We start from the raw sequence: 24,523 nt of genomic DNA, 5'->3' as shown, positions 1-24,523 counted from the left end.
ATAAAACTTTTCTATTCTATTCTATTTATTCTAATTCCAAAATTAATGAACAATGTGGAATCTGACATTGCTGACTGTCACTTTGACACAAAAGTCGTCATGGGTGTCGTAAAATAGGTTTTAGGGGGTGCTGATTCCAAAATTAATGACCAATTTGGAATCTGACATTGCTGACTGTCACTTTGACACAAAAGTCGTCATGGGTGTCGTAAAATAGGTTTTAGGGGGTGCTGATTACAAAATTAATGACCAATGTGGAATCTGACATTGCTGACTGTCACTTTGACACAAAAGTCGTCATGGGTGTCGTAAAATAGGTTTTAGGGAGTGCTGATTCCAAAATTAATGAACAATGTGGAATCTGATATTGCTGACTGTCACTTTGACACAAAAGTCGTCATGGGTGTCGTAAAATAGGTTTTAGGGGGTGCTGATTCCAAAATTAATAACCAATTTGGAATCTGACATTGCTGACTGTCACTTTGACACAAAAGTCGTCACGGGTGTCGTAAAATGGGTTTTAGAGGGTGCTGATTCCAAAATTAATGAACAATGTGGAATCTGACATTGCTGACTGTCACTTTGACACAAAATTCATCATGGGTGTCGTAAAATAGGTTTTAGGGGGTGCTGATTCCAAAATTAATGACCAATGTGGAATCTGACATTGCTGACTGTCATTTTGACACAAAAGTCGGTATGGTTGTAGCGTGTGGCCTGAGTAAAGCACCACAGCTGCGAATATTAGGGTTCTAAGATTAGTAAATGGCACTAGCACTTTAATAAAATTAACGCGTGTCTCGCAAACGGTCTAGGATACAAAATGACGACTTTTATATAGGTATAAGTTAGGTTCGTTAGGTATCTTCAAACGGCCGAAGGCTCCTATTCTGTGCAGTTTCTGTAATAAGCGGGGCTCCGTCGATATCGCTTTCTGTCTCTGGCGCCTTAGTAATGCTACGGGAAAATTTTGCAACTTTGCACCACTCTAACTCCTAAATTAGTAGGTTTTAAAAAACTTTAATTTATAAAAGATGCTTATTTTAATGCATTCTTTCTAATAAGAACAAAACACTATGCTAGAAAGAGTGCAGAGGAAGTTCTGTAGGCACATTTACAAACGACTGTACGGATATTACCCATATATGTATCCATCTCTATTCGTAACAGGAATGGTTGGTCTTCAAACTCTAGAAACCAGACGGAAACTGCTGCATATTATGCATTACCGCCAACTGTTTCACCATAGAGTAGATGACGCATCCGTGCTTGAGAGAATGGGGCTGCAAGTGCCAAGAGCGAATGTGGTGGTTGGCATGCCGGGCGCGGTGCCGGCGCGGCGGCGGCGGCGCCTGTTCGCGGCGGCCGGCGCACCGCTCGAGCCCGAGCTGCTCTTAACCGCATCATGTTGGAGACAGACGATATTGACATATTTGCTGATAGTGTTGGTGTGTTTTACAGAAAACTCTTAAGGTTCATAGACTCTACACTCCTTAGGTGATTAATGTAATAACCATAGTTTAACTTTTAAGTGTGTTTGCTTTTATTTATGTCAATTTAACATGTACATAATTATATTACCACATAAGTGCTTTGGTGAAATACTGTTAACTTTTGTGTATTTTTAATAAATAAATAAATAAATAAAAAACGTGAAAAAAGTCCCAGAATCGGGCCCCTTTTGCTATACTCTGACCGCCCCTGTCTATACTACTGTAATGTTTGACGTTATCACGTTAAACTACCGTCCGTAAACCGACTTTACAGACAACCAATTTTTTTCAATTGGAGATTCTTTTGAACAAGAAAATAATTACGAGCACATGTCATAATAATCATAGTTTTTCATCAAAACAATGTGTGATAAATCGTGTTGATACTGATAAAGGAAGATTTTTCTGGTGAACAGAGTCGTTAATGCTGAAAATGATAGCTCAAGTTAAAGATCATTTTCTGTATTTTGCATACGGAAGCAATTTACTGAAAAAACGAATTCGTATCAACAACCCTACAGCAGAATTCCTGGGCATCGGCCGGCTTGATGTAAGTACTTGCTGATGAGAATGTATGCTAGTCCAGTTCAGATTCTTTTTAAATAAAACCATTGTACTCTTTAAGAATTAAGAATAAAATCATTCTTCAAGTAAACAAACCGTATCTAGTCAACTAACAAACAAACGCCCACAAAACCTTGGAGTAGTTTCACTCAGACTAGTGTTTTATAAGAACGTGTATGTGCGTATAGATAAAATCATAAATTCGTTTATTCATGTGCATATATCATTATGCGCCTAAAAATATGCTAATCCTCGGTCAGCATGTTACTTATTGTGTACCCCTTACCCAAAACTACTTTTTAATTTTACTTGATATTTGTAGTACCTGGGCAACCGAGTTTTGCTCGGAATTCGAAAACTCGAAAATTCGCGTTTTTTGGGACCTAAGACTAAGCTAGATCGATTTCTCACACCCGAAAACCCTCAGCAAAATTGTTAGAGCGGTTTCCGAGATCGCCTGTATATATAAATAAATAAATATACAAGAATTGCTCGGATAAAGGCATAAATATAAGATAAGATTTAAGGCCCATTTAGACGGTACGAGAACTCGCATACGAGTTTTATTACATTGCGGTATTTGAAGGTTGTGCAAAATTATATGTACCCTCAACAGCCCGTAATGTATCTAAAATCGCATGCGAGTTCGCACGCCGTCTAAATCAGGCCTTAAACTATCATCATAAAATCTAGTTATGATAGATGATGTATAAATAGTAATATTAAAAAACAAGAATCAAAAAGATTACAAATCCTACATACAGCCACCCAATTCTACAAAGAACTATATAGCGACAGCCAAGTAACAATAGAAAATCATCATAACAGTAGTAAAAATGATAAAGTTCCAAACTTCTTAATGAGAGAAGTAGAGCATGCAGTAATTACACAAAAAAATTACAAATCCCCGGGAGAAGATAACATTAGCAATGAAATTTTAAAAGCAGCCCTCAGCAACATATTAAAACCATTAACCGATTTTTTCAACGAAATCTTGAAAAAAGAAACCATACCAGAACAATGGAAAAAAAAACTACAATCACTCTCCTTCATAAAAAAGGAGATAAAGGTGAAATAAACAACTATAGACCAATTAGCTTAATGAGTAATCTTTACAAGATATTTTCAAAACTAATTTTGGGACGAATGACGAAAACCTTGGAAGAAAACCAACCAAGAGAGCAAGCGGGATTCCGTAAAAATTTGTCAACAATTGATCATATACTAGTAATTAAACAAATAACAGAAAAATGTCAGGAATACCGATTGAAATACTACATAGCATTTGTCGACTATAATAAGGCATTCGACTCTTTAAAACATACGGAAATATGGAAAACACTCAAAGAACAAGGAATTTCACAAAAATATATTAGAATAATACAAGAAATGTACTCTAACAATACAGCAAAAATTAAACTGGAACGTTTAGGTGAAGAATTTCCATTAAGAAAGGGTGTCCGCCAAGGTGACCCGTTATCCCCAAAAATATTTATTGCCGTTCTTGAGAGTATTTTTAGAAGAATGAACTGGGATAACTACGGACTCAATATTCTAGGAAGAAAACTAAATCACTTAAGGTTCGCGGACGATCTTATATTAGTATCAGATAACCCAACAGACCTGAAATGTATGCTAGAAGAATTAGACAGACAGAGCAAAATAGTTGGCCTATCTATGAACATGACAAAAACAAAACTAATGACGAACAGTAATAAGGAACAAATAGATGTTAACGGAAGGGTAATAGAATATGTCAGTGAATACGTATACCTAGGACAAATAATATCACCGGAAGACCAGATGGACAAAGAGCTTCAGAGGAGAACCACAAATGCCTGGAAAAAGTTTTGGTCATTGAAAGACGTCCTGAAAGCAAAAGAAATACCTACAGAACAAAGATTTAAAGTTTACAAAAGCTGTATTATACCAGTATTATCATATGCCTGTCAAACATGGGGACTTACCAAACAACAGGGACAAAAACTAAATGTTTGCCAGAACAACATGGAAAGATCAATTTTAGACATAAAGCTAAGAGATAGGGTGAAAATAAGTACCATAAGAGCAAAAGCCAAGACCAAAGCCCTAACAGAAGTGATTAAGCAACAGAAATGGAGATGGGCTGGCCACATAATGAGAGAGGGCAGAGACAAGTGGACTCGAGAGCTTGTAGAGTGGTGCCCTAGGTACAGCACAAGAAAAAGCGGGCCTCAAAAATGTAGATGGTCCAGGGACCTGAGAAGGACGGGTGGAAGGGCTTGGATGACTGTGGCAAGAGACAGGAACCAGTGGAGGACTTTGGAGGAGGCCTTCGTCAAAGGACGAGTTGGAGTTGCCGATGTAAATGAGTAAAAAAATTGTAGTTAAATGAAACTTCAATAATAAAGGCTATTTTTATTTTTATTTTATTTTATAATATTTCTTTGCAATATAGTAAGTTGTTTATTGATTCATTGTATTATTTATGTTACAAACAAAAATGAATGATACCATTTTTCAGGATCATATACTTGATTTTATGAAGTATTCGGATCACTGGCGAGGAACTTCAGCTACTATAGTACCTAAACCAGGTTCCACTATATGGGGGGCCATCTGGAGGTTGCATAACAATGATATGCCAGCATTAGACTGGTTAGTATCAGTTCATAGTTGGTATCTAACAACAAATTGTATCACCTTCCTTCCTGAAATTATGATTTATGTTTACATGTTCCAGGCAAGAAGGTGTAGAAACAAACTGGTATTTTCCTAAAACAGTGGAAATTACTACACCAGAAGGGCAAAAGGTGGAATGCCGTACTTATCAACAGACCATAAACCCGCCAGCCCGAGAGGAGACTGATGAAATACCAGAAGAGCGGAGACCATCTATGACCTACTTAAATGTTATCTTAAAAGGAGCAGCTGAATGTCAACTGCCTCCAGATTATATTGCAAACCTAAATAAGTTACCTCATAATGGACAAGAGGCCTCCCCCAGTATGATTGCAAAATTGGATTTATAATATTATGCATTTTAAATTTTATGACTTGATAATGAAATGAATATATTATATACAAATATTTTATTATACTGTTTGAGATGTTTTACTTCATAAAGTTGTAGAAAATAGCACTAGCTTGTTTGCATGAGAATTAGTGAGAACATGACATATGGAAAATAATGTGAGTAGTTACGTAATGTCTGGAGCCATACACAACACAATTCCATCTTGTTTAGTCCATTATTCCAAGAAATATCTTATGTTTTTGGTTGGATGGAAGATAACATTTACTACTTTCACTAGGTAAAGTAAATAAATGGTATGAAATAAAAAGCAGAATTAAACCTAAATATATCTTTATTTCAAATAATGTGTATTTTACACATGGAAGATATAAACGGTCAAAGTTAAGGGTCTCATGATTATTTAACAACAAAGTGAACGTGACAATGAATCAGATTCAATCCTCTCAAAATAAAAAATATGTTGGACATTTTTTTCCTATTTTTCAGTTACCATCAATGTGCAAAGAGACTTTCTTTTACATGAGAACCTTCCATTTGAGACTTGCACCTATTACTTTAGTGTAAAATAGCATTGAATGTGAACAAAATACTGGACTTAACAAATTACTCATACATAGTCAGAAAGATTCATTACACTGATTTATAAAAACACAAATGCTGTAGGAGTTGAAACAATCGTGTAGATTTCATCTACTTCACTCTAGATTTGTGTCGACGCATATAAAAAGTTGCCTCGAAATTTGAAAGTTTACTGCATTAAAGTTTATATTGATCTTATTCTTTCGGATTATAGCGAGTTTGATATACGTCGACACATTTGATTTAAATTAATTACCAACTAGTGCATTAGTACAATCTATATTTACTCCCACCGATGTATAACTGCGTTTCCGTGTTGGCGTTAATCTAAATGCACGCGACTTATTGTATACTTTTGTTTTACCTATATTAAAAATATTACGTGATTCAGTTAGTCACTTCTGGAAAGATACAACAGTCATTTGCAGACTAGTGACAAAATTTGTAAAAAAAGGCATTGATTTTTTAAGACTAGCGTGACAACTCTTGTATCTCCCCTCTTAATAAAATCATTAATGATTATAATATATTATCTAAGTAATGAAAATCTATTCTCCTACACGAGAAGACAATTTCTTAAAAATAAAAAAAAAGAACTTTAAGAAACTAAATTTTATAATTCTTGACATTAAAATGAGCATCGAATGTTTTCAAAGTAGGTTTTGGATTTATGGCAAACACAAACAAATCATATTAATCTACAAAATTCTTGCTTAATAAAAGTATAATTAGAAGCGCAACTGGGAAGGAAATACGTTGAGTGGGGATTTCTGATACTCAACTTCTAATGGTTTGTTATTAAATCAAATTACCATCTATATTCAACATTGCGTTTTTTTAAAGAAAATTATAGTTGGGAAATACATAGTAGGCAGTTGGATCATGTTTTTGGCTGAAACACTTTGTTTCAATTCTCGGACAAAAATATAATATCTATATGTATTTACTAGAAATCCCCAGTCAACGTAGCACCGGACAGGCGGATGTCGACGCACAACTATTATAATTATAATAATAACATTTTATGCGAGCGGTATTATAGATGAAATGAAATAATTCAATGCTCATTAAAGTTGTCGCTATACTTACCAATAATGTGAACCACAATGTTTGTACTCTGTTCACGGGTGCCATTACACTAAAACGGCAGTGGTCAGCTACTCAACTAACAGGCCATTTCAGACTAGCCGTTCATTTCTATTACAAAATCGAAGATATAAGGCTGTATTTTAGTGCTATTACTCGCACTTGATTTCAGTCAATCTAACACATGACTATCTGGTAAATTTAATCAGTGCTCAAAGCTTCATTAGCTTAAGTAGAGAGAAGGAACGTAACTTTATTTTTAAAGCACCAACAACATACCAAAAGCCTGTACTTTAACATTAAATTATTTACTCATAAAAACATGTCATTTGACATCATAATATTGATCGTTTTCAACAAAAAAAACCCTAAGGTCACACATTATTAATTCAAGCCAGTCAAGTTCTAGCAATCGTCCCGTGAACATTATTGAAATACTTTGGCCGTGGTCTAAGCTGTGCTCCCGTTTATACCGGTACGGGGGTGAGCCGTGGGTAAGGTGGCTGCTCAACGTTTAGCACTGGAAGCTCAAGTTAGGCCACGGCCACGTGTCGGGCTGCAAGGAATCCTATTGCGTAACTGGTGGGGAGGCACCTGGCGGCGTCGAGTCCTTACATGATGCGGCAGTTCTCGTCACCTTCGCGGATCTCGCCCAGCTGTTGACAAATTTACAATTTATTGATATCGTCTTAACTTAAAACACACTCGTATCTACCAATAATTCTTATGTAAAGCTTAAAATAATAAAAAAAAAATAATGCGTGTCCTCCGCAACCGTGTTATCCCCAACCAGAACAAAAATACAAAAAGTTTTGCATTTGCTGGGGCCGAACCTTAGAACTATGGCTAGCGTGGCCAAAATGTACCATGAATGCCACTGGATCACCGTGGTTTATACGAATGAGTGCAAATTTAAGTGTTATGTGCTGCCAATGTTCAATCAAGCAGATTGAATGAGTGAGTTGGCGTTGCGCACCGTAAGACTGACTGAGTATTACGCGCTGTCAGTTGGAAGTCGCATTAGAAATTTCACTTCAAAAAGTACTAGAGATATTAACAATATAATAGCACAGTATAATAAAGAGTACTATCCGCCCACCCCCTCTCGGTTACCTCACAGTTACCGCCTGTCAAAAACGCGAATAGTCGACCTGTCATATTTTACTCATACAGGCATATTACGCGTTCACCTACACGAGCTTAGACTGTGCTGAGAACGCGCCTCTTTCATATTATATTTGATTGCCAGTGTCCGAGATGTGATAATATTATTGGTTATGATGGTACCTGCTCGCGACGGGGGAACTTGTGTGCGAGTTCGCGGTGTCGCTGCGCGCTCGTGCTGACCTGTCTCCGTTGGCGCTCGGAAATGGCGACCTCCTGTAAATGAAAAATGTGTCACAAATGTGCTTTAAGGTTTAATGGTAGGGGAAAGTGGTTTACGGATGTTGGCATCAATGGGTGAAATGAATAAGTATATTCAATGTGTAGTGCAATAGGCAGAAATTAAAAAGTGACAACATCATACTGTTGTCCCGTTTTCTCTAAAGGGATGAAATTACATTGTTGCCATTTTTAATTTTACTCCTTTTGGTCAGACTGTACATCGCTATAGAAAATTTAAAGACAGCTGCCATATGACCGGTCTGGCTCAGTCGGTAGTGACCCTGCCTGCTGAGCCGCGGTCCTGGGTTCGAATCCCGGTAAGGGCATTTATTTGTGTGATGAGCACAGATATTTGTTCCTGAGTCATGTATGTTGTCATTGTATATAAGTATTTGTATATTATATATATCGTTGTCTGAGTACCTTCAACACAAGCCTTCTTGAGCTTACCGTGGGACTCAGTCAATCTGTGTAAGAATGTCCTGTAAGTAATATTTATAGGCTGACAGGAAGAAGTGGACAATGAATCATGATTCAGTTATATTTTACTTCACTGCAGTGGAACTTGGGAGTTGATCTGGTCCGCAGCCTTGCGGACTGTGGGAGTAACTAACCTCTTGGTCGTTGTTGAGCAGCGCGGTGGTGAAGTTGTCGGCGACGAACCACTTCTGTCCCTTCATGACGATGTCGCGCGGCGGGTCGTGCTCGGCGCCGGTGTCGGCCGACCACACGGTGGCCACGGCGCCCGGCTCAAGCTTCACCGTGCGGTGGAACTTGAAGATGGTCTCCTGGTCGCCGGCTTTGCGGACCACTTGGTAGCCGCTCAGGCTGTGCTCCTGTGGAGGTAAACGTTGGGTTACATTTTTGGACGAACGAAGACTGATGTGTAAAAAAAAATTTAACTAAAGAGGGAGAGGACACATTTTTTTAGAGTGATTATATCCGAACTAGGTTTGCAAAAAAACGGTTTTTTTTCTGGCTTGAAAAAAAAACCCGTGAAAAAAAAAACAGTTTTTTTTTTCTGGAGTATGTTTTTTTTTCTAATGTACGAAATCTCAAAATTTGCAAAGCAGTTAATACTTTTATACGGTTTTTTAGACTTAATAACTATTAAACGAATTTATGATTAACTTTAATTTCTGGTCTTATAAAAGTAACATTTACAAATTTGTAGTTGGTAGTTATCACTATTTTCTGTCGGCAACACCACCGCCTCTCCACGCTGCACGCCGCATCGGGGATTCCCCAATAAACGTTTGTATACTGAATGTTAATCGAATTAAAATGTACTATAAGTTATTGAAACACGTTACAATTCACGAAAAACCGTTATTGTCGTTATTGGTTTTTTAGGGTTCCGTAGCCAAAATGGCAAAAACGGAACCCTTATAGTTTCGTCATGTCCGTCTGTCCGTCTGTCCGTCTGTCCGTCTGTCACAGCCGATTTACTCGGAAACTATAAGTACTACAGTGATGAAATTTGATGGGAATATGTGTTGTATGAACCGCTACAAAATTATGACACTAAATAGTAAAAAAAAGAATTGGGGGTGGGGCCCCCCATACATGTAACTGAGGGATGAAAATTTTTTTTTCGATGTACATACCCGTGTGGGGTATCAATGGAAAGGTCTTTTAAAATGATATAAAGTTTTCTAAAAAACATTTTTCTTAAAGTGAACGGTTTTTGAGATATCAGCTCTCAAAGTCGTAAAAAGTATGTCCCCCCCCCTCTATTTTTATAACTACGGGGTATAAAATTCTAAAAAAAATAGAGGTGATGCATGCTAATTAACTCTTTCAACGATTTTTGGTTTGATCAAAGTATCTCTTATAGTTTTTGAGATAGGTTGATTTAACTGTAATTTTGGTTTGCTGCTACGGAACCCTTTGTGCGCGAGCCCGACTCGCACTTGGCCGGTTTTTTCTATTTGCAACCCTAATCCGAACATATTCTTTATTCAAAAGCGGTTGTGGCATTTTTGCTATTTTTGTAACGGAACATATTATGTTCAAAAATATTATACTCGGACAGATGGACCGAGAGAAACTAAAAGAATTCCTAATAGACCTATTTCACTGTTGAACGTTCGGGAGTCTGTCACTCACCTTCTTCCCCTTGTTGCGGATCTTGACGAACTTGCCATCGGGACAGGCCTCGGCGACCTCCAGGTCTCCCTTGGCGCTGGAGGTGACGCTGTAGTCGGAGAGGCTGCGCTCCTCGCTCTCGTCGAGCAGCGTGCGCTTGCGCGCGGCGCGCAGCGGCGTGGCGCGGCGGCCGGGCGTGCCGCGCCCGCTCACGCTGGCGCCCGACGCGGACGCGCGCGACTCGCTGCGTCCTGGCGACTGCGAGGTCAGGTTCAGCCTGGATAGTGAAAAAACCTTTTAGTTTAAGAACTTTCGAGATCCCGAGTGATTTAAGAAAAAACAAGGGTAGAAAATCTGAGATATCTGTCACATCTTTAATTACAGATTAAGTCAATTCAGATTTTATTCGGAAAACCAACAGCTTAACATCTAAGACTAAGTTAGCAAAAATGTGTATCTGAAAAGCCAATTGCAGGTTTCCACAAATAGGATGCGAAGGTAATTTACAGGCTAGCACAAAACAATCAGAAATTAATGAGACAGCATTGATTTAATACATATTAAACTTTTTAAAAAACGAGACCTATCTTAATCTTCTGCTGGCAGGGTAGCAAAGAAACTAGATACTAATAATGCGGGTTTCATTAGATGCAAATCCAATTGATCATTGTTATGACACAGCTCATTTGATCATCGACCTCGCTGCTCGGACAAAATATGAATTTTTACGATAGTTTTAAGCTATCATTAAACTTGAACACTTTGCACCAACCTGTCTTCTTCGCCTTCCAGCAGCGTCCTGTATGTGGCGATCTCGAGGTCGAGCGAGATCTTGATGTCCATGAGCGTGGCGTACTCGCGCAGCTGAGCGGCCATCTCGTCCCGCAGACGAGCCAGCTCCTGCTCAAGTGAAGCCAAGTCTTCGGCGTGGCGAGCGCGCTCCGACTCGAGTTGACGCTCCAGCTCGCGGCAGCGGTTCTACAAATATTTCGTAAATTAATACACAATGTTAAATAAAATGCACAAAAACTTCCATTGACATATTATTGGCATATTATGTAATAATTATGTAATGCTAGCCTAATAAAATTCACAAACATTTTTTATAAACAAACTATGGATATAAAGCTGAATATATCACAAGTCAATGTTCAAATTCTCAGTAATTTTAAATTACAATTTGTAATCACACCCGATCTATCTGGTGACTATCGCTGTTGCACCGGTTGCACATGATGTGTTATTTGAATTCGAGAGCAGACAGGCAATCATGGTCGCGCGATAAATGATATAACATTAGACCATCCCTTTCGCACTATTTGTAAGTGCGATAGGGACGGCCTGATGTTTTATCGTTTATCACGCGACCATGCTATCCATGCAGATGTGCATGCGAGCGAAGACGCAAATACGCGAACGGGTCACAATCATATAAAATTACATACATAGATGCTGTAAAAATGCCGCTTATGAGTTATAAATATGCATTGCAATATATATATATTGCAATGTATTTGATAAGACAATGTTGTCCTGGCAAATGCTTTAGTTCCTACGGAAAACTTTTATAAACAAAAATATACTTACGCTGAGCGCCGCGTTCTTGTTCTCCAGGTCGTTGAGCGTGGAGTTGAGCGAGTCGATGCGCGTGCGCATGGTGCGCAGCTCCTCCACGGCCACGGTGGCCGCGTTGCTGTTGCGGTTGGCCGCCGCGTGCAGGTTCTTCATCTGAATATAGAAATAACTTGTTAGATATTTATACATTATGTATTGAATATTAGTGCAAGTGTGATTGGAGGTACGTAGTGCTAAAGGATATGCTTGACTGCAATGTATGCAACGTCAAGGACAGGGCGAAGTGGAGGCGAAAGAAAGACACGGAAAGCTGACTCAACCACCATGTGGGATAAATAGCTTGCAATATACAGAGAGTGCGAGTGTGCTGGTCTTATATTTGCAGTCTAACGCTAATGATAGTTATGTGTTTTCTATCACTGATATATGCATCTCTCTGATATTAATCAGATAATAATTGTTGTGCGTAATAGTTGCGCGACTAGTCTTGTGATAGACATTGTAAAATTACTCGAATAGATAAAATAAAATTACAAGGATAAGGAAGAACACTAAGATTATATAAAAAAAAAAACTGACAATAGAGGTGACTAGTGAATTTATAACCGACTAGCTTTTGCCCGCGGCTTCGCTCGCGTTAGAAAGAGACAAAAAGTAGCCTATGTCACTCCCCATCCCTTCAACTATCTCCACCCATAAAATCACGTCAATTCGTCGCTCCGTTTTGCCGTGAAAGACGGACAAACAAACAGGCACACACTTTCCCATTTATAATATTAGTATGGAAGTATGGATAATGCATAATATACTATTAAATATTTAATACAAATCACACTCGGTTTACTATTGTTACTATGAGAGATGATCTTTGATGACACAATTTGGAAAAAATATTCTAGGATATAATCCTGACTTTCCAATGCGTTGGAGCTAAACCACGTCGTTAATTCGTCATAGGACATTAGTTGATTAATTGCATTGAGAATAATAGCGTATGATCAGGATTTTCATATATAAAACACACAAAAAATTACAAGAAAAGCTTTGAAAATATAGAATTATATTTATAGAATTAAGTACAAGTACATACCTTGTTCTCATACATGGCCTCGATGTCCTCGCGGTTGGCCTTGATGTTGGCCTCCTGCTGCTCACGCAGCTCTTGAAGGCTCTGCTGCAGCTTGGCCTCATACTGCTGAGCCAGGCGTCCATCTGCAGAAAAAAAGTTTAAACATTTTACACTAATATAGTTATTTATGTTTGTAATTACCTAAAATAAATAAATAATAAATAAATAAATTTGAACTCTAATGCGCGACTCCATACTTGATGTCGAGCTTAAGGGCCCATTTAGACGGTACGAGAACTCGCATACGAGTTTTATTACATTGCGGTATTTGATGGCTGTGCAAAATTGTATGTAACCTCAACAGCCCGCAAAGTAACTAAAATCGCATGCGAGTTCTCGCACCGTCTAAATCAGGCCTAAGGAATGGAGTCGCGAGCGAGAACGCAACTTATGCTAGTAGGTCAGGGAAGTTAAATGCTTGTAGGTAACACGTCAGAGGCTCTAGTGTAAATTTCATCCAAAATCTAGTCCACTTTTGGTAGGCCTTAGGTATTTTGTATACGATTAATGAACAACACGTCAAGCAAAACTAACGATCAGTGATCACGCTGAAATTTTAAAATATAATTTACACTCGGGACTCTGAATTCCCATTTAGTTTAATGCTTTTAAGTGAAAGAAAATAAAACACAAAAATCACTATGAACTTACATAGACCTATGAAGACCATTGTGAACTAATTTACACACAAAAACTCTTTAAAACAAAGATGTTTATGTACGTAAGGTTACTAGAGATGTACTCGCATTGAAGGACGAAAACAAATAAAATTAATTATTTATGACACTCCAATTTATACTTTGAAGTTGCAATCCACACTTATTACTTTATGATTTTGTCCTTATAAAGAGAAATTGTATCAATTACATATTTTAATGGCCAACACAAATGGGAAAAGGATTTTATGTAATTAATTAATGATTCCCATCTCATTAATTATTTGTGGCTAATTGTGTAATTTCTGTACAAGCTATGTGAGAATTTAATTGAACTAATAATACTACTACTACTACCACCAGTATTACTGACAGATTGGGTCTCCCTGTTGTTGGGTCCCCATTCCCCAAGAATACATAAATGAAAATGCGGGTCTCCTGCAGCTCCTGCTGGAAGACCTGGTCCTTGAAGGACAGCTCCTCGCGCAGACTGCACGGTGTCTGTATATCTCCAGAGTCAAGTACTCACCGATCTCGGAGATCTCGACCTGGCGGCGAGTGCGGGTTCCTGCAGCTCCTGCTGGAAGACCTGGTCCTTGAAGGACAGCTCCTCGCGGAGGCTCTGCACGGTGTTCTCCATGTCGATGCGGCACAGCATCTCCTCTTCCAGGGTCTTGCGGGTGTCCGCGTACACTTTGCGGAGTTTTTCCAGCTCTTTGGCGAGTTCCTATAAGAAAGTACACGGAAATTAGATAAAGTGTTAGCTAAAATCGCAGAAGGAATTTACAGGAGTTGGATAATGTTTGTAAAGTTTGAATTACTATTTAATTTACGCATGATACCCATAACTTATTCCACAGATGTCATATAAACCATAGATCAAGCAAACGTATCTACTTAGCGTGTCAAATGAACTCAGTGAAATCCACTGAGTTGTCCGTCTTTAATCGCAGCTTGCAGCTTTCGGGCGTCAAGTTTTGTAAGTTGAAGTCAACAAAAACATTAAAAATGCCTCGTTACATGATATTTAATTGCAACAACATAAAACTTATCAACACTCAAGGGCCTGAGACATATTTAAAATCACAGGCAAGTAACAACTTCAGTACAAAATCTGACACGCTCGGCCGCCATACAAATAAATGAACTCGTTTCTTCTATCTAAATCTAATTCTGTGACTTATTCACTTACATAGCTCAGCAAGTCATTATTAGATCGCGAGCTGAAAACCAGCTTGATATATTTTTTCTACTTTTCGTTTGAAATTCATTTAGCCTGTTTGTAATAATTAGTTCTTATGAATTTCGTCAAATATGCAAAGAGAGCATTAGCACATTAGAGGGAATACATAAACAAGCAATTTAACTGAAGATGAGCGCTAAGTGGTTAGTCATTCCCTTCGTACGGTCGGAACAACAACATGCCTACAATATCAAATACCTCCAGTCCTCCATGCGGTTTAAGATGTGTATGAAATATAGTTATTTGTTATACAAGGGGGCAAAGTTGTATTTTAACGCCGAGTGTAGAATCCTGAACTTGCGAGTTTTTTAACACACGAGAAGTAAAATACATTTGCACCCGAGTGTAACACAAAACTTTTCCCCTCACTATAGCGAGGAAACTACAACGCAAAAGAATGCGTTTATCACTGCTTCCAGTAGTTCCACAGGTAAATCATCTTTATTACTAGATTCACCTACTTTTATCTATTTTAAAGCAGTTAATTTGACTTTATTCAAGGTCAAATTACTTTACCCACTAGTGGATAAAATGCGTTTTTACCCGCTGGTATTAAAGGACAAAACACGTGTTTCCGAGCTAGTGAGGGGAAAATACATTTATTAAAAAGTACCTAATTATTGCACACCTACATTAGTATTACCTACTCCCAAGTAGGTAATATGTGTGGTTTATAATGCTTACCAAGAAAAATTTTTGGCCTTTTCTAAACATATTCGCAATTAAAATCTAAATAAGGTTGTGAAACTGAGTATGGGTTGTGTAAAAATGTTTGTAGACAGTTACAAACAGTGAACACCGCAAAATTAGCAAAGTAGACGGGGCTATTTCTACCTAAGTAGAAGATTGAAGAGGGGACTCTGATTGATTTGTTAGCAAATGGCCGGAACAAGTAACAAACGTCATTTGTAGTCGTTAAGAATATGATACTAATAGCAACATTTATTTTGCCATCGTGAATGTTTCTTATGTTTTACATTTAGGTTTATGTATGAAGTTAACACTCGTGGCAGAGGCAGAGCGGGATGACTTAGGGCCACTTGCACCAACGAAAATGGAGGGTTAACCCACCATTTTATATGGAATTTGACAGTTGACAGCCCACTTGGTTGGTGCAAGTGGGCCCTATATGTGTATCAGCGGGATTTTCGGGACCTGTCTCAACACAAGGAGGTTTGGAAAAGGGAGAAGGGACGCCTTTGCCTAGTAGGACACAGAATTACGCTAATAAAAAAATGTAATGACGTCAGAAGTACATACCCTGGCTTCATCTTGGGCCTTCTTCTTGTCAGCGAGGGCCGAGTTATATTTGTTGCTCTCCTCAGTAAAGCGGGTCTCGTAATGACGAGCCAAGTTCTCCGCCTGGGTGCAGTCTTTGGTCTTCTTGTCCAAGCTGCCAAAAGAAAAACGACATTGTTAATTTTAGAGACATGATTAGTTTTAGAACTTCGGTTTTAGTTACGGCTACAGCGCAGCGAGTTCCTACTTTGAATCTGGGGGCCGATTTTTGAGTCTCACTGTCACTAAAATACCGGTTGAAAACGGTGAATTGCCTACTATTTTCAGTGACAATTTTCTGAATTCGAACGCGGTGAGATCCAGCTCATCCAACAGGGGGTTGGATGAGCTGGATCACCAAAATGTCAGATGCAAAAAAACTAATCTTGTAATGACTAACCAATTATTACTTCTGTAACTTTGTAACAATTAAATTAGGTTAGCATGTCGTGTTTCAAACGAGAATGATTACTGAATAAAAACTGAAATGATGTCATAGATACAAATGTCAAGAAAACAATGTAAGGAAGGACAGTCTGATAAAGGTATTTCATGTTTAATCATATGAACAATAACTAAGATAATACCAAACAAATTGCCCGCTGCTCTTTGATACGCAATTAAGACATGAAAAATGTTAACAAGCTATTGCTGATAGTGATAAGTGATAGCGTTTTGGCGGCCAGCATCAAATTCAACGACGAAAAAGTTGTTATACTCGTATGTAGAAATGAGGTCATTTCCAGACTGCATTCCGATAGCGTCAACTTGACCCGAGTTCGAAGACGAGTCGTAGTCATACGGTACACGCAGGGTTGCGCAATTGTTACACGGAACGAACTCCAGTAAACACGCTATCCGGTTCCCTTACATTCACATAAACGTATAGCGTTATAGTGTGGGCGGACCAGTAGAACTCTGGTCTTAGCTTCAAAGTGATTGTAACCAGTTACTGGTCAAGTAGGAGCTGGCTGTGTCCGCTAACCGGTTAGCTAAGTGAATGCGGCAGCCATTCAATACTCGTTTGAGTCAAGTTTTCCCGCGCTTTGCGAATCAACGGCGACGTCGCGGGAGACGCGCACCGAACCTTGGCCGATTTTTATTCCGGGCGATATTAAAGCGTGATCACTGATCGTTAGCTTCCCTGTAGACAGATGTATCTATAATGCTGGACAAACACGCATATTTAGTTTCATAAATCAATTCCGATTTCTTTTCTGGTAACTTTAACATTTGAATCACCAAGACGAAAGTAACAGGAAATTAAAATTATCCCGAAGGAGAATCGGCGCAGATTGTAGAAAGCTATAAAAACCTCTAGAATACATTGAATCTATTCCAGGTTTTACAATAGATTTTATAGTAGACATTATTGTAGGCGTCTCAGGATTATCGCTATTATCATTAATCACATTACACTTCAATTATAAGCTAACAATGTGGTCCCTTGGGTGTTATAAATACAGGGAGGGTGGGGCTGGGGCCCTCTTTTGAACTTTATAAAAACGCAGGAAGTTTCGAATACCCAATAACAGTAAAGAAAAGGGGTCAATATAATTATGCATGCATTTAGTTTTACGTGCAGTCTTGTGAGTAAGCTACCGCGTTGTTTACTTCACGTGTATTTTGATATGATGTTCAAACGAACGCGTGAAAATATCGGCCTTATTGTGTACGCTAGAAGAATCTAATTATAACGACCATATTTGTAAACTATGATAATCTTAGATAATTTTAACTTTATGTAAACAGTGACGGAATTTGATAAATAAATAGCTAGATACGTACCTGTCGTGGTCATCTTTATATCATAACTGTCAAATCCCATGGTTGCTATTCAAGGTCAAATACCTAAGCTATGAGAGATATTTATAGAGCTTACGTCAGTGCTTCAAATTGTCCACGAAGAGGAGCTACGTTTTGATACCTATACCTAAGCGGCACGCGCGCGTGTTAAAAAGATATCGGATTCAATGAACTGTATACTGTATTGTATTTTTTATAGTTGTCCAATTAAACGGTAGATTATGCTTAGGTATAGACTTATCGATTAATGCAAATTTCGGGGATGTCTGTTGTTAGTTGTACATAAATATGTACACTTGTACGGTCAACCAATCGGAACCCTAGGCCACTGTAGAACTTGTAAGAAATCTCTTTCCGCTTGTCAATTTGACATGGTTGTAGAGTGGCCTAGGCACAGAATTATAATTAAACCAGAATGAGTAGTTAGGCCAAAAAGTGTGTCCACATGAGAGGTTAAAGTTGGGGCTGGTGTCCCTCTCGCACTTATTACCACTATCAAAATCATTTGAATGACGTCATCACTGTCATCATTTGGGGATACCAGTCAATATTCAAAGTTACTACCAAATCTACTAATACCCAATTAAAGGTTTTTAATAATTGCGCAATTTTTTGGTTTTATGGCTTCATAATAATGACTTACCAATTCGTTACAGGGTATTAATACCCTTGCCTCGATATAATACGAAAATAATTTAAGTAGTTTATAAACTTAGTTATCATACAGGTAAAAATACTACTACTATAGTAATTTTTTAACACTGGTCACACGTGCGAGAGGGACACCAGCCCCAACTTTGACCCTCTCATGTGGACACACTGTTGCTAGTCTGTCAAGAACGCCTTTATGCGCCGGTGATAAGGTTCAATTTAGTATGGCAAAAAAAGTGTGAGCTCAGTCCCTATTGTAGGTCGATGGGCCTAGGGCTCCAGTTGGTTGACTGTACTTGCTAATGTGAAGTGATCGTCAGATTGTAAATTTTCGAATATTGCACTTTCTAATACACCAGGAATCCAAATGTTTCTATAATAAATTACTTCTGGGTATGAATATATCATTTTAATGAATTTAGCGTTCCGATTATCCGTTGGTAATGAGCTAATTATAATAACATACATACAAAAAAAAAATAAAAAAAAAAATAAAAAAAAAACATTCAGTCGAATTGAGAACCTCCTCCTTTTTTGAAGTCGGTTAATAAAGTAGGTTTCTAATAGCAAATTTAATCAGAACATGTGTGCGACAATTCCATTTCTAAGCTAAAACAATGACGAGAAATTATCCCCCACAATGACTCTATTGATTCAATTGTGACAAAATTAGTTGGTTATAATATAACTCTATACCTAACTAGAACACATTCGACAAGTTTATTTAGAAGCAATTTTACAGTATTTTTGAATATCTGAGCTATTATTTAAAAACTAAGTGTTACTCCATTTATGCTTTCGTACATGACTTTGAGTTCGTTTCGTCATTCATTTTTAATTTTTGCCGATGTGACTATGGAACCCTAAAAATTGAATAAAATCAGTGGTGAGTGGAGTCTGAAGATTCATAAGACTGTAACAGAAACAAAAAATCTGCAATTACTTTTTAGGAAGCTATTTCGAAGGAGCATTGAAGAACTCATTCGCTTCTAAGATTTTTTTAGTCCATTATTCACATTATTGTCATTTATGTGAAGTGTACCTACAATTTTATAGGCCCAAGTCCACCATTAATACGGCGAGAAACAAGCGCGGATCCAGCTTCGTGCCCAGGGGGGGGGGGGGGGGGGTCACGTGGTAAAGGCCCAGGCCCCAGAGGGGGGGGTCACGTGGTCTATTTGTATGGCCAACCTAGGCTCCAGGGGGGGGGGTCATGACCCCCATGACACCCCCTGGATCCGCGCATGGCGAGAAAGCTTAGCTTAGAAAACCGAACAAGCTATCTATATTCTATACTAATCATTAACTTTTATTGCGATGCGGTAAATAACTGGTGCGATTAAACCTGAGAAAAGTTTCTATAAGAAAGCTTAATTTCACCTTGAGTAAATATTTGACTAGGTACCAACTTGAGCTTTCGGCTGCTCTATTAAAAGGAGGCAAACACTTCGATCCACAGAGCGTGAAGGACAAGGATCGATAGATGGTTCGTGCGACCTCAATGACATGAGAATGCGCTGCTACTTTATAATTGGGAGATTGGAGAGCTTATGCGGGTAAAAATAAGCCCTGTTGTGGGGCAAACGGGGCGATTAGACCTACGATTGGGGGCAATAAACATTAAATAAATGTTTTAATAAGGGAACCCAATATGTTTTCTAGACAGGAATACTGTTATTTTTTAATAATAGCGCGTTACGCCCGCCATCACCTATCCTTTTTAACCCCCGACGCAAAAACGACGGGGTGTTATAAGTTTGACGTGTCTGTCTGTGTGTCTGTTTGTCTGTCTGTCTGTGTGTGTGTGTCTGTCTGTGGCATCGTAGCTCCCGAACGGATGAACCGATTTAGATTTAGTTTTTTTTTTGTCTGAAAGCTGAGTTAGTCGGGAGTGTTCTTAGCCATGTTTCATGAAAATTGGTCCACTACGTCGCGGTCGGGGGTTTTTTCAAAATTTCAATTTTGTGGTTAGGTTATAAAGTTACTAAAGTCGAATAGGTATGATAATAATAAGGCCTCCGAGTTCGTAAAAACTATGAGTAATCGGAGTTCAGAGTTCTATTTACTGTCGCTAAGCGTTATGAACAAGTGTTTCTCTTTCGTCATTGCATAGGCCAAGTTCGCAAAATATAAATAATGATTACGTATACACCGTGCATTTAGATTCTTTTTATCGAGACATTCTCGGTATTTGTATGCATCACCTCACCGCTAAATACGCGTCTTACGTCACCGGTGGTGGGGGCGTGACGTCATCACGGTCAACAGTCGCCAAGGCCCGGTGACCACATGGAACATCGTGGAATTTAAAATTTAAAAAATTGGATTTTGGTAGCGTACGTCATTCTGCGTGTTTTATTTATTTAATTCTTAGGTTAGTTGGTGATACTTCCTGAATCCTGATAGTCGCTTTGCATAGTCTATAGTTACAGATTATTATAACCACATTTTTATTTATATTTAGTTAGAAGCTGACGAGGAATCTGACTAAGACAATTTTAGTATCTAAATGTTTTCATTTCTTATTATTTCCTTATTAAGAATTCCAAGGTAATTGAATAGTGTAGGAAATGATCTTGCATAACATTATGAATCAACAAACCTACTGAATAATTGGATATTGATGAGAATTAGTGAAACTGTTTTGGCTTCTTTTGGACTTGGCGGTTGTTTTCCAATCATGCAGAAAATATTTTCAAAATGATTCTCTCTATATGTACAAATATTATGTAACATAAAAATATAGTTAGCATGATTCTGAGAGAAGGCATCTGAAAAACATCCAGCTTGTTGAGAAAGGCGCGAAATTCAAATATGGAGTCATATACTTATTGTTTGACTATATTTTCAAAAAATGCTGCATATCTGACAAGGTTGGCATGCCAGAGTATAGGTAGGTGTGTCATTATAGTTATCCTAAGTAGCAATCCATGAATAAATGCACCTAACGGAGCTTTGTTTACGACACGATGACGCGACATAAACAATAGGCGATGACATGACTAATGCTTCGCAGGCACTTAGTATGCATTGCATTTATAGATAAGATAATGTGTGATAGAGATTTCTTGTTATTATTTATTTATCGTATGGCAACTTTACAATCTTACATGTAAATTACAACTTAAATTTAGCATTCCGTAAATAGTTGATGTGATAACTTACTTCAAATGCAAATAAAACATGGTCAGTTAAAATAATCTGTTTGTTAAAAAACTGTACTAACTAAGCTCAGTTGAAACCTATGGCTTTTAAATCCATCCTTGGTCACATTTCATTCAGTAATTTTAGTATGATTGTAGTATTTACTTAAATAAATGTTGCAGGGTGCCTTTTAATAGAATTATAAAGCATAGCAAGCAAATTAAAATAGAATTATAATCTTTTAATAGAATTTGCTAAAGCCTAGTAAAGCTATATACATAAATATCGACCACATCACAGGAACAAATAGGTTTCTGTGTTTATCACACAAATTAATACCCTTATCGGAATTGTTTCTCAGGACCATCACCTCACATAGGTTTTTTTTTTCAATTATGTTTGCTCTGTTTGTGTACATAAAATAAAAGGTCTACACGCGCGTCTCTCGAGTCTCGGCCTGTCACGGCATCCATCGATCTTTACGAAAATGGCGAACTGTGTCAAGGTCAGGCACAAAGTTAGCATTCACATGGCTAAAGTAGTTTTCCTCATGACTCTTTTAAGGAAAGAAGGATATTAATACTTATTTGGAGCTAGTGATGCTAGAATAAGGTAACTAAACATATTTTAAGCAACCAACTTTTGAATATTGCAGCTCTTAGTGGCTTCTTATAGACATGCTTTATAATAATTATAATCTTTTTGAACTTATGTAGCAAGTATGGTTACATATATGTACATTTTTAGACAAGCTGAAGTTTTTTTAGCTGACTATAGTCAGATTTAAACATAAGATATTTCAATGATTTTTACATGTATCTTCATGCAGAAAAGTCATTGAAGAGTATTGGATGGTAGGTAATTAGGTATAATATAAACTTTGGATACCAGAAACCAAAGCCTGAAAATAAAATTCTACAATACACAAGTTCCAAAAACTTTTAATAAACAGTCTTCTTGTGTGTGAATGTATGTATTGTAATTTATAGCAGAGAAATAAATAATATACATAGTGTAGTAAAGGACTTGTAATCAGAAGTGTCTTCACCCTGAGCATAATGACCACACACCATGTGCAGATGAAGCATAACAAGGAATTAAGGACCATTCTCTGCTTATTACACTTTTCTGATTTTCGGAACTGAAACCCGCCAGTTTAAAAGCAGTGCTTTATATTCAAATCCATATACCTAACTAAACCATTAGATGATTAGAGAAATGAATCCCCATAAAGTAAGTTTGTTTCTTTTAACCTAATTGGAATCCTTAAAAACAGTTTTGCCTTGACACACTTCTTTGGCAAACTAGGTCTCCGAAATATCTAACCACCTACATATTTCTTTTGGCTAGGAAACCATAATGATTTGTATACAAACAAATATTGCTGCAATCAACACTTCAACAAAATGCTTTATGTAATTAGTGAAGCAGATTTGTTTACAAATAAATCCATGTCAGCAGGTGAGTAACAGGTACAATAGTATGGACTTAATAGTAAGTGGCGTAATCATAGTGCATTTTACGATTCATATTAGGAGAGAACATACTGGCGCCGCAAATACGAAATAACATTGACGTTGGTGTATTATACTAAGGTCTAAGTCATAGAGCAACTTTTGCGAGGTTAGAGCAGTGTTAGTGCAATGTGCAGACTTCCGATAGCCCTGAAGGAAGAATAACTTAAGCGAATAGGAAGTAAGATTATTTTTTAGCGTAGCGATAGTTATATCGAGGTATGATGTCACGATGTCGTAAAACCGAGGCCGCGCGCTCGTCACAGCGCGCCCGCGCAGAAATGCCGCCGATGACGTAAACTTTAAGCTAACCTTAGACTCAGTCCCTCAACATAACCCTCACTTGAATAAAAATGATGCTATCACTTACATCCATTACCGCCCGCACCCAAAATAGCTATGTCAATGCTTACCGCTTCTTTAGGTCGTCGTTCTCTTCGTACAGGCGCTTCAAATCAATCTCTAACTTAGCTTTTTCTCTGGATGTATCGTCTAACAACTTTCTAGCATCTTGTAGTTCATGCTCGTACATCCCCTTGATGTTTGAAACTTCACGTGTGACCACCTCCTGTGTGGTTTGGATCTCTCGCCGTAAACCCGAATTTTCGCTTTCAAGCTGGCGGACCTTATCAATATAGGCCGCCAGACGATCGTTCAAGTTTTGTAGCGCATCTTTTTCTTGTAAGCGGGTGTGTCTTGTAGGACTTAGCGGGCTGCTGGGCCGGCCGGCAGAGCTAGAAGGGCGGCTTCCAACAGGAGTGCTCGATTGTTGTGGGCTCTGAACGGATGACACAACACTTATATTTGAGGAAGATGTCACAGTCTTTTTTGTTTTGGACGACATTGTCGAATAGTTTTTAAGTCACGACACTCAGTATTAGCACAAAAATACAATCCACGCGAGCTCGACTCGGAAAGGCAAGCGTAACTCCGAGAAACTCACAGCGAACCGACCAACCAAACCCAAGCTTTGCTGGTCACGTGACCGTTGAGTCATGACAATAGTTACCAGTGCAAAATTTATAAAGTCAATGTTCCGTTTGCGGGAAATTTATACTATTTCGATCAAAATTTCGATGGTAATTCAAGAACTTGCTTAATAATGCAGTGATCAAAAATACAAACTTTCATGAAACATATGTTCGTTTAATTTTTTGTACACGACTTTCCTAGAACAGTTTGTTTTCTTCCTAGTGGCAGTATTGTAATTAGCATCATTTACTTGGTTGTCATATGGAAATAGTACCACCTATCTGTCAAGTAAAGTAAAAAGTAAAGTAAAAAATCGTTTATTGTTGCACATAAACACAAAGTC

General features: G+C 38.0%; 2 protein-coding genes across 2 annotated transcripts; one reads left to right on the top strand and one right to left on the bottom strand.

Moving 5' to 3' along the window:
• The first annotated feature begins 1,785 nt into the window (after positions 1-1,785).
• On the top strand, positions 1,786-5,141 carry LOC125225290 (gamma-glutamylcyclotransferase-like). Its single transcript, XM_048128925.1, has 3 exons — positions 1,786-2,043; positions 4,561-4,694; positions 4,780-5,141. Exons 1-3 carry the CDS (start codon positions 1,918-1,920, stop codon positions 5,066-5,068), a joined length of 549 nt encoding a protein of 182 aa, XP_047984882.1. The 5' UTR covers positions 1,786-1,917; the 3' UTR covers positions 5,069-5,141.
• A 245-nt stretch (positions 5,142-5,386) lies between these two features.
• LOC125225289 (lamin-C-like) lies at positions 5,387-24,172 on the bottom strand. Its single transcript, XM_048128924.1, is given in 11 exon segments — positions 5,387-7,394; positions 8,026-8,118; positions 8,739-8,960; positions 10,234-10,489; positions 10,985-11,190; positions 11,800-11,940; positions 12,878-12,999; positions 14,102-14,137; positions 14,140-14,299; positions 16,076-16,208; positions 23,622-24,172. Coding segments are annotated over 11 exon segments (1,845 nt in total). The 5' UTR covers positions 24,053-24,172; the 3' UTR covers positions 5,387-7,349.
• Positions 24,173-24,523: the final 351 nt, after the last annotated feature.

The sequence above is a fragment of the Leguminivora glycinivorella genome, chromosome 4 (genome assembly GCF_023078275.1).
Source record: "Leguminivora glycinivorella isolate SPB_JAAS2020 chromosome 4, LegGlyc_1.1, whole genome shotgun sequence".
Taxonomy (NCBI): Eukaryota; Metazoa; Arthropoda; class Insecta; order Lepidoptera; family Tortricidae; genus Leguminivora; species Leguminivora glycinivorella.
Note: the sequence above shows the minus strand (reverse complement) of the source record. Positions and strands in the feature narration are given on the sequence as shown.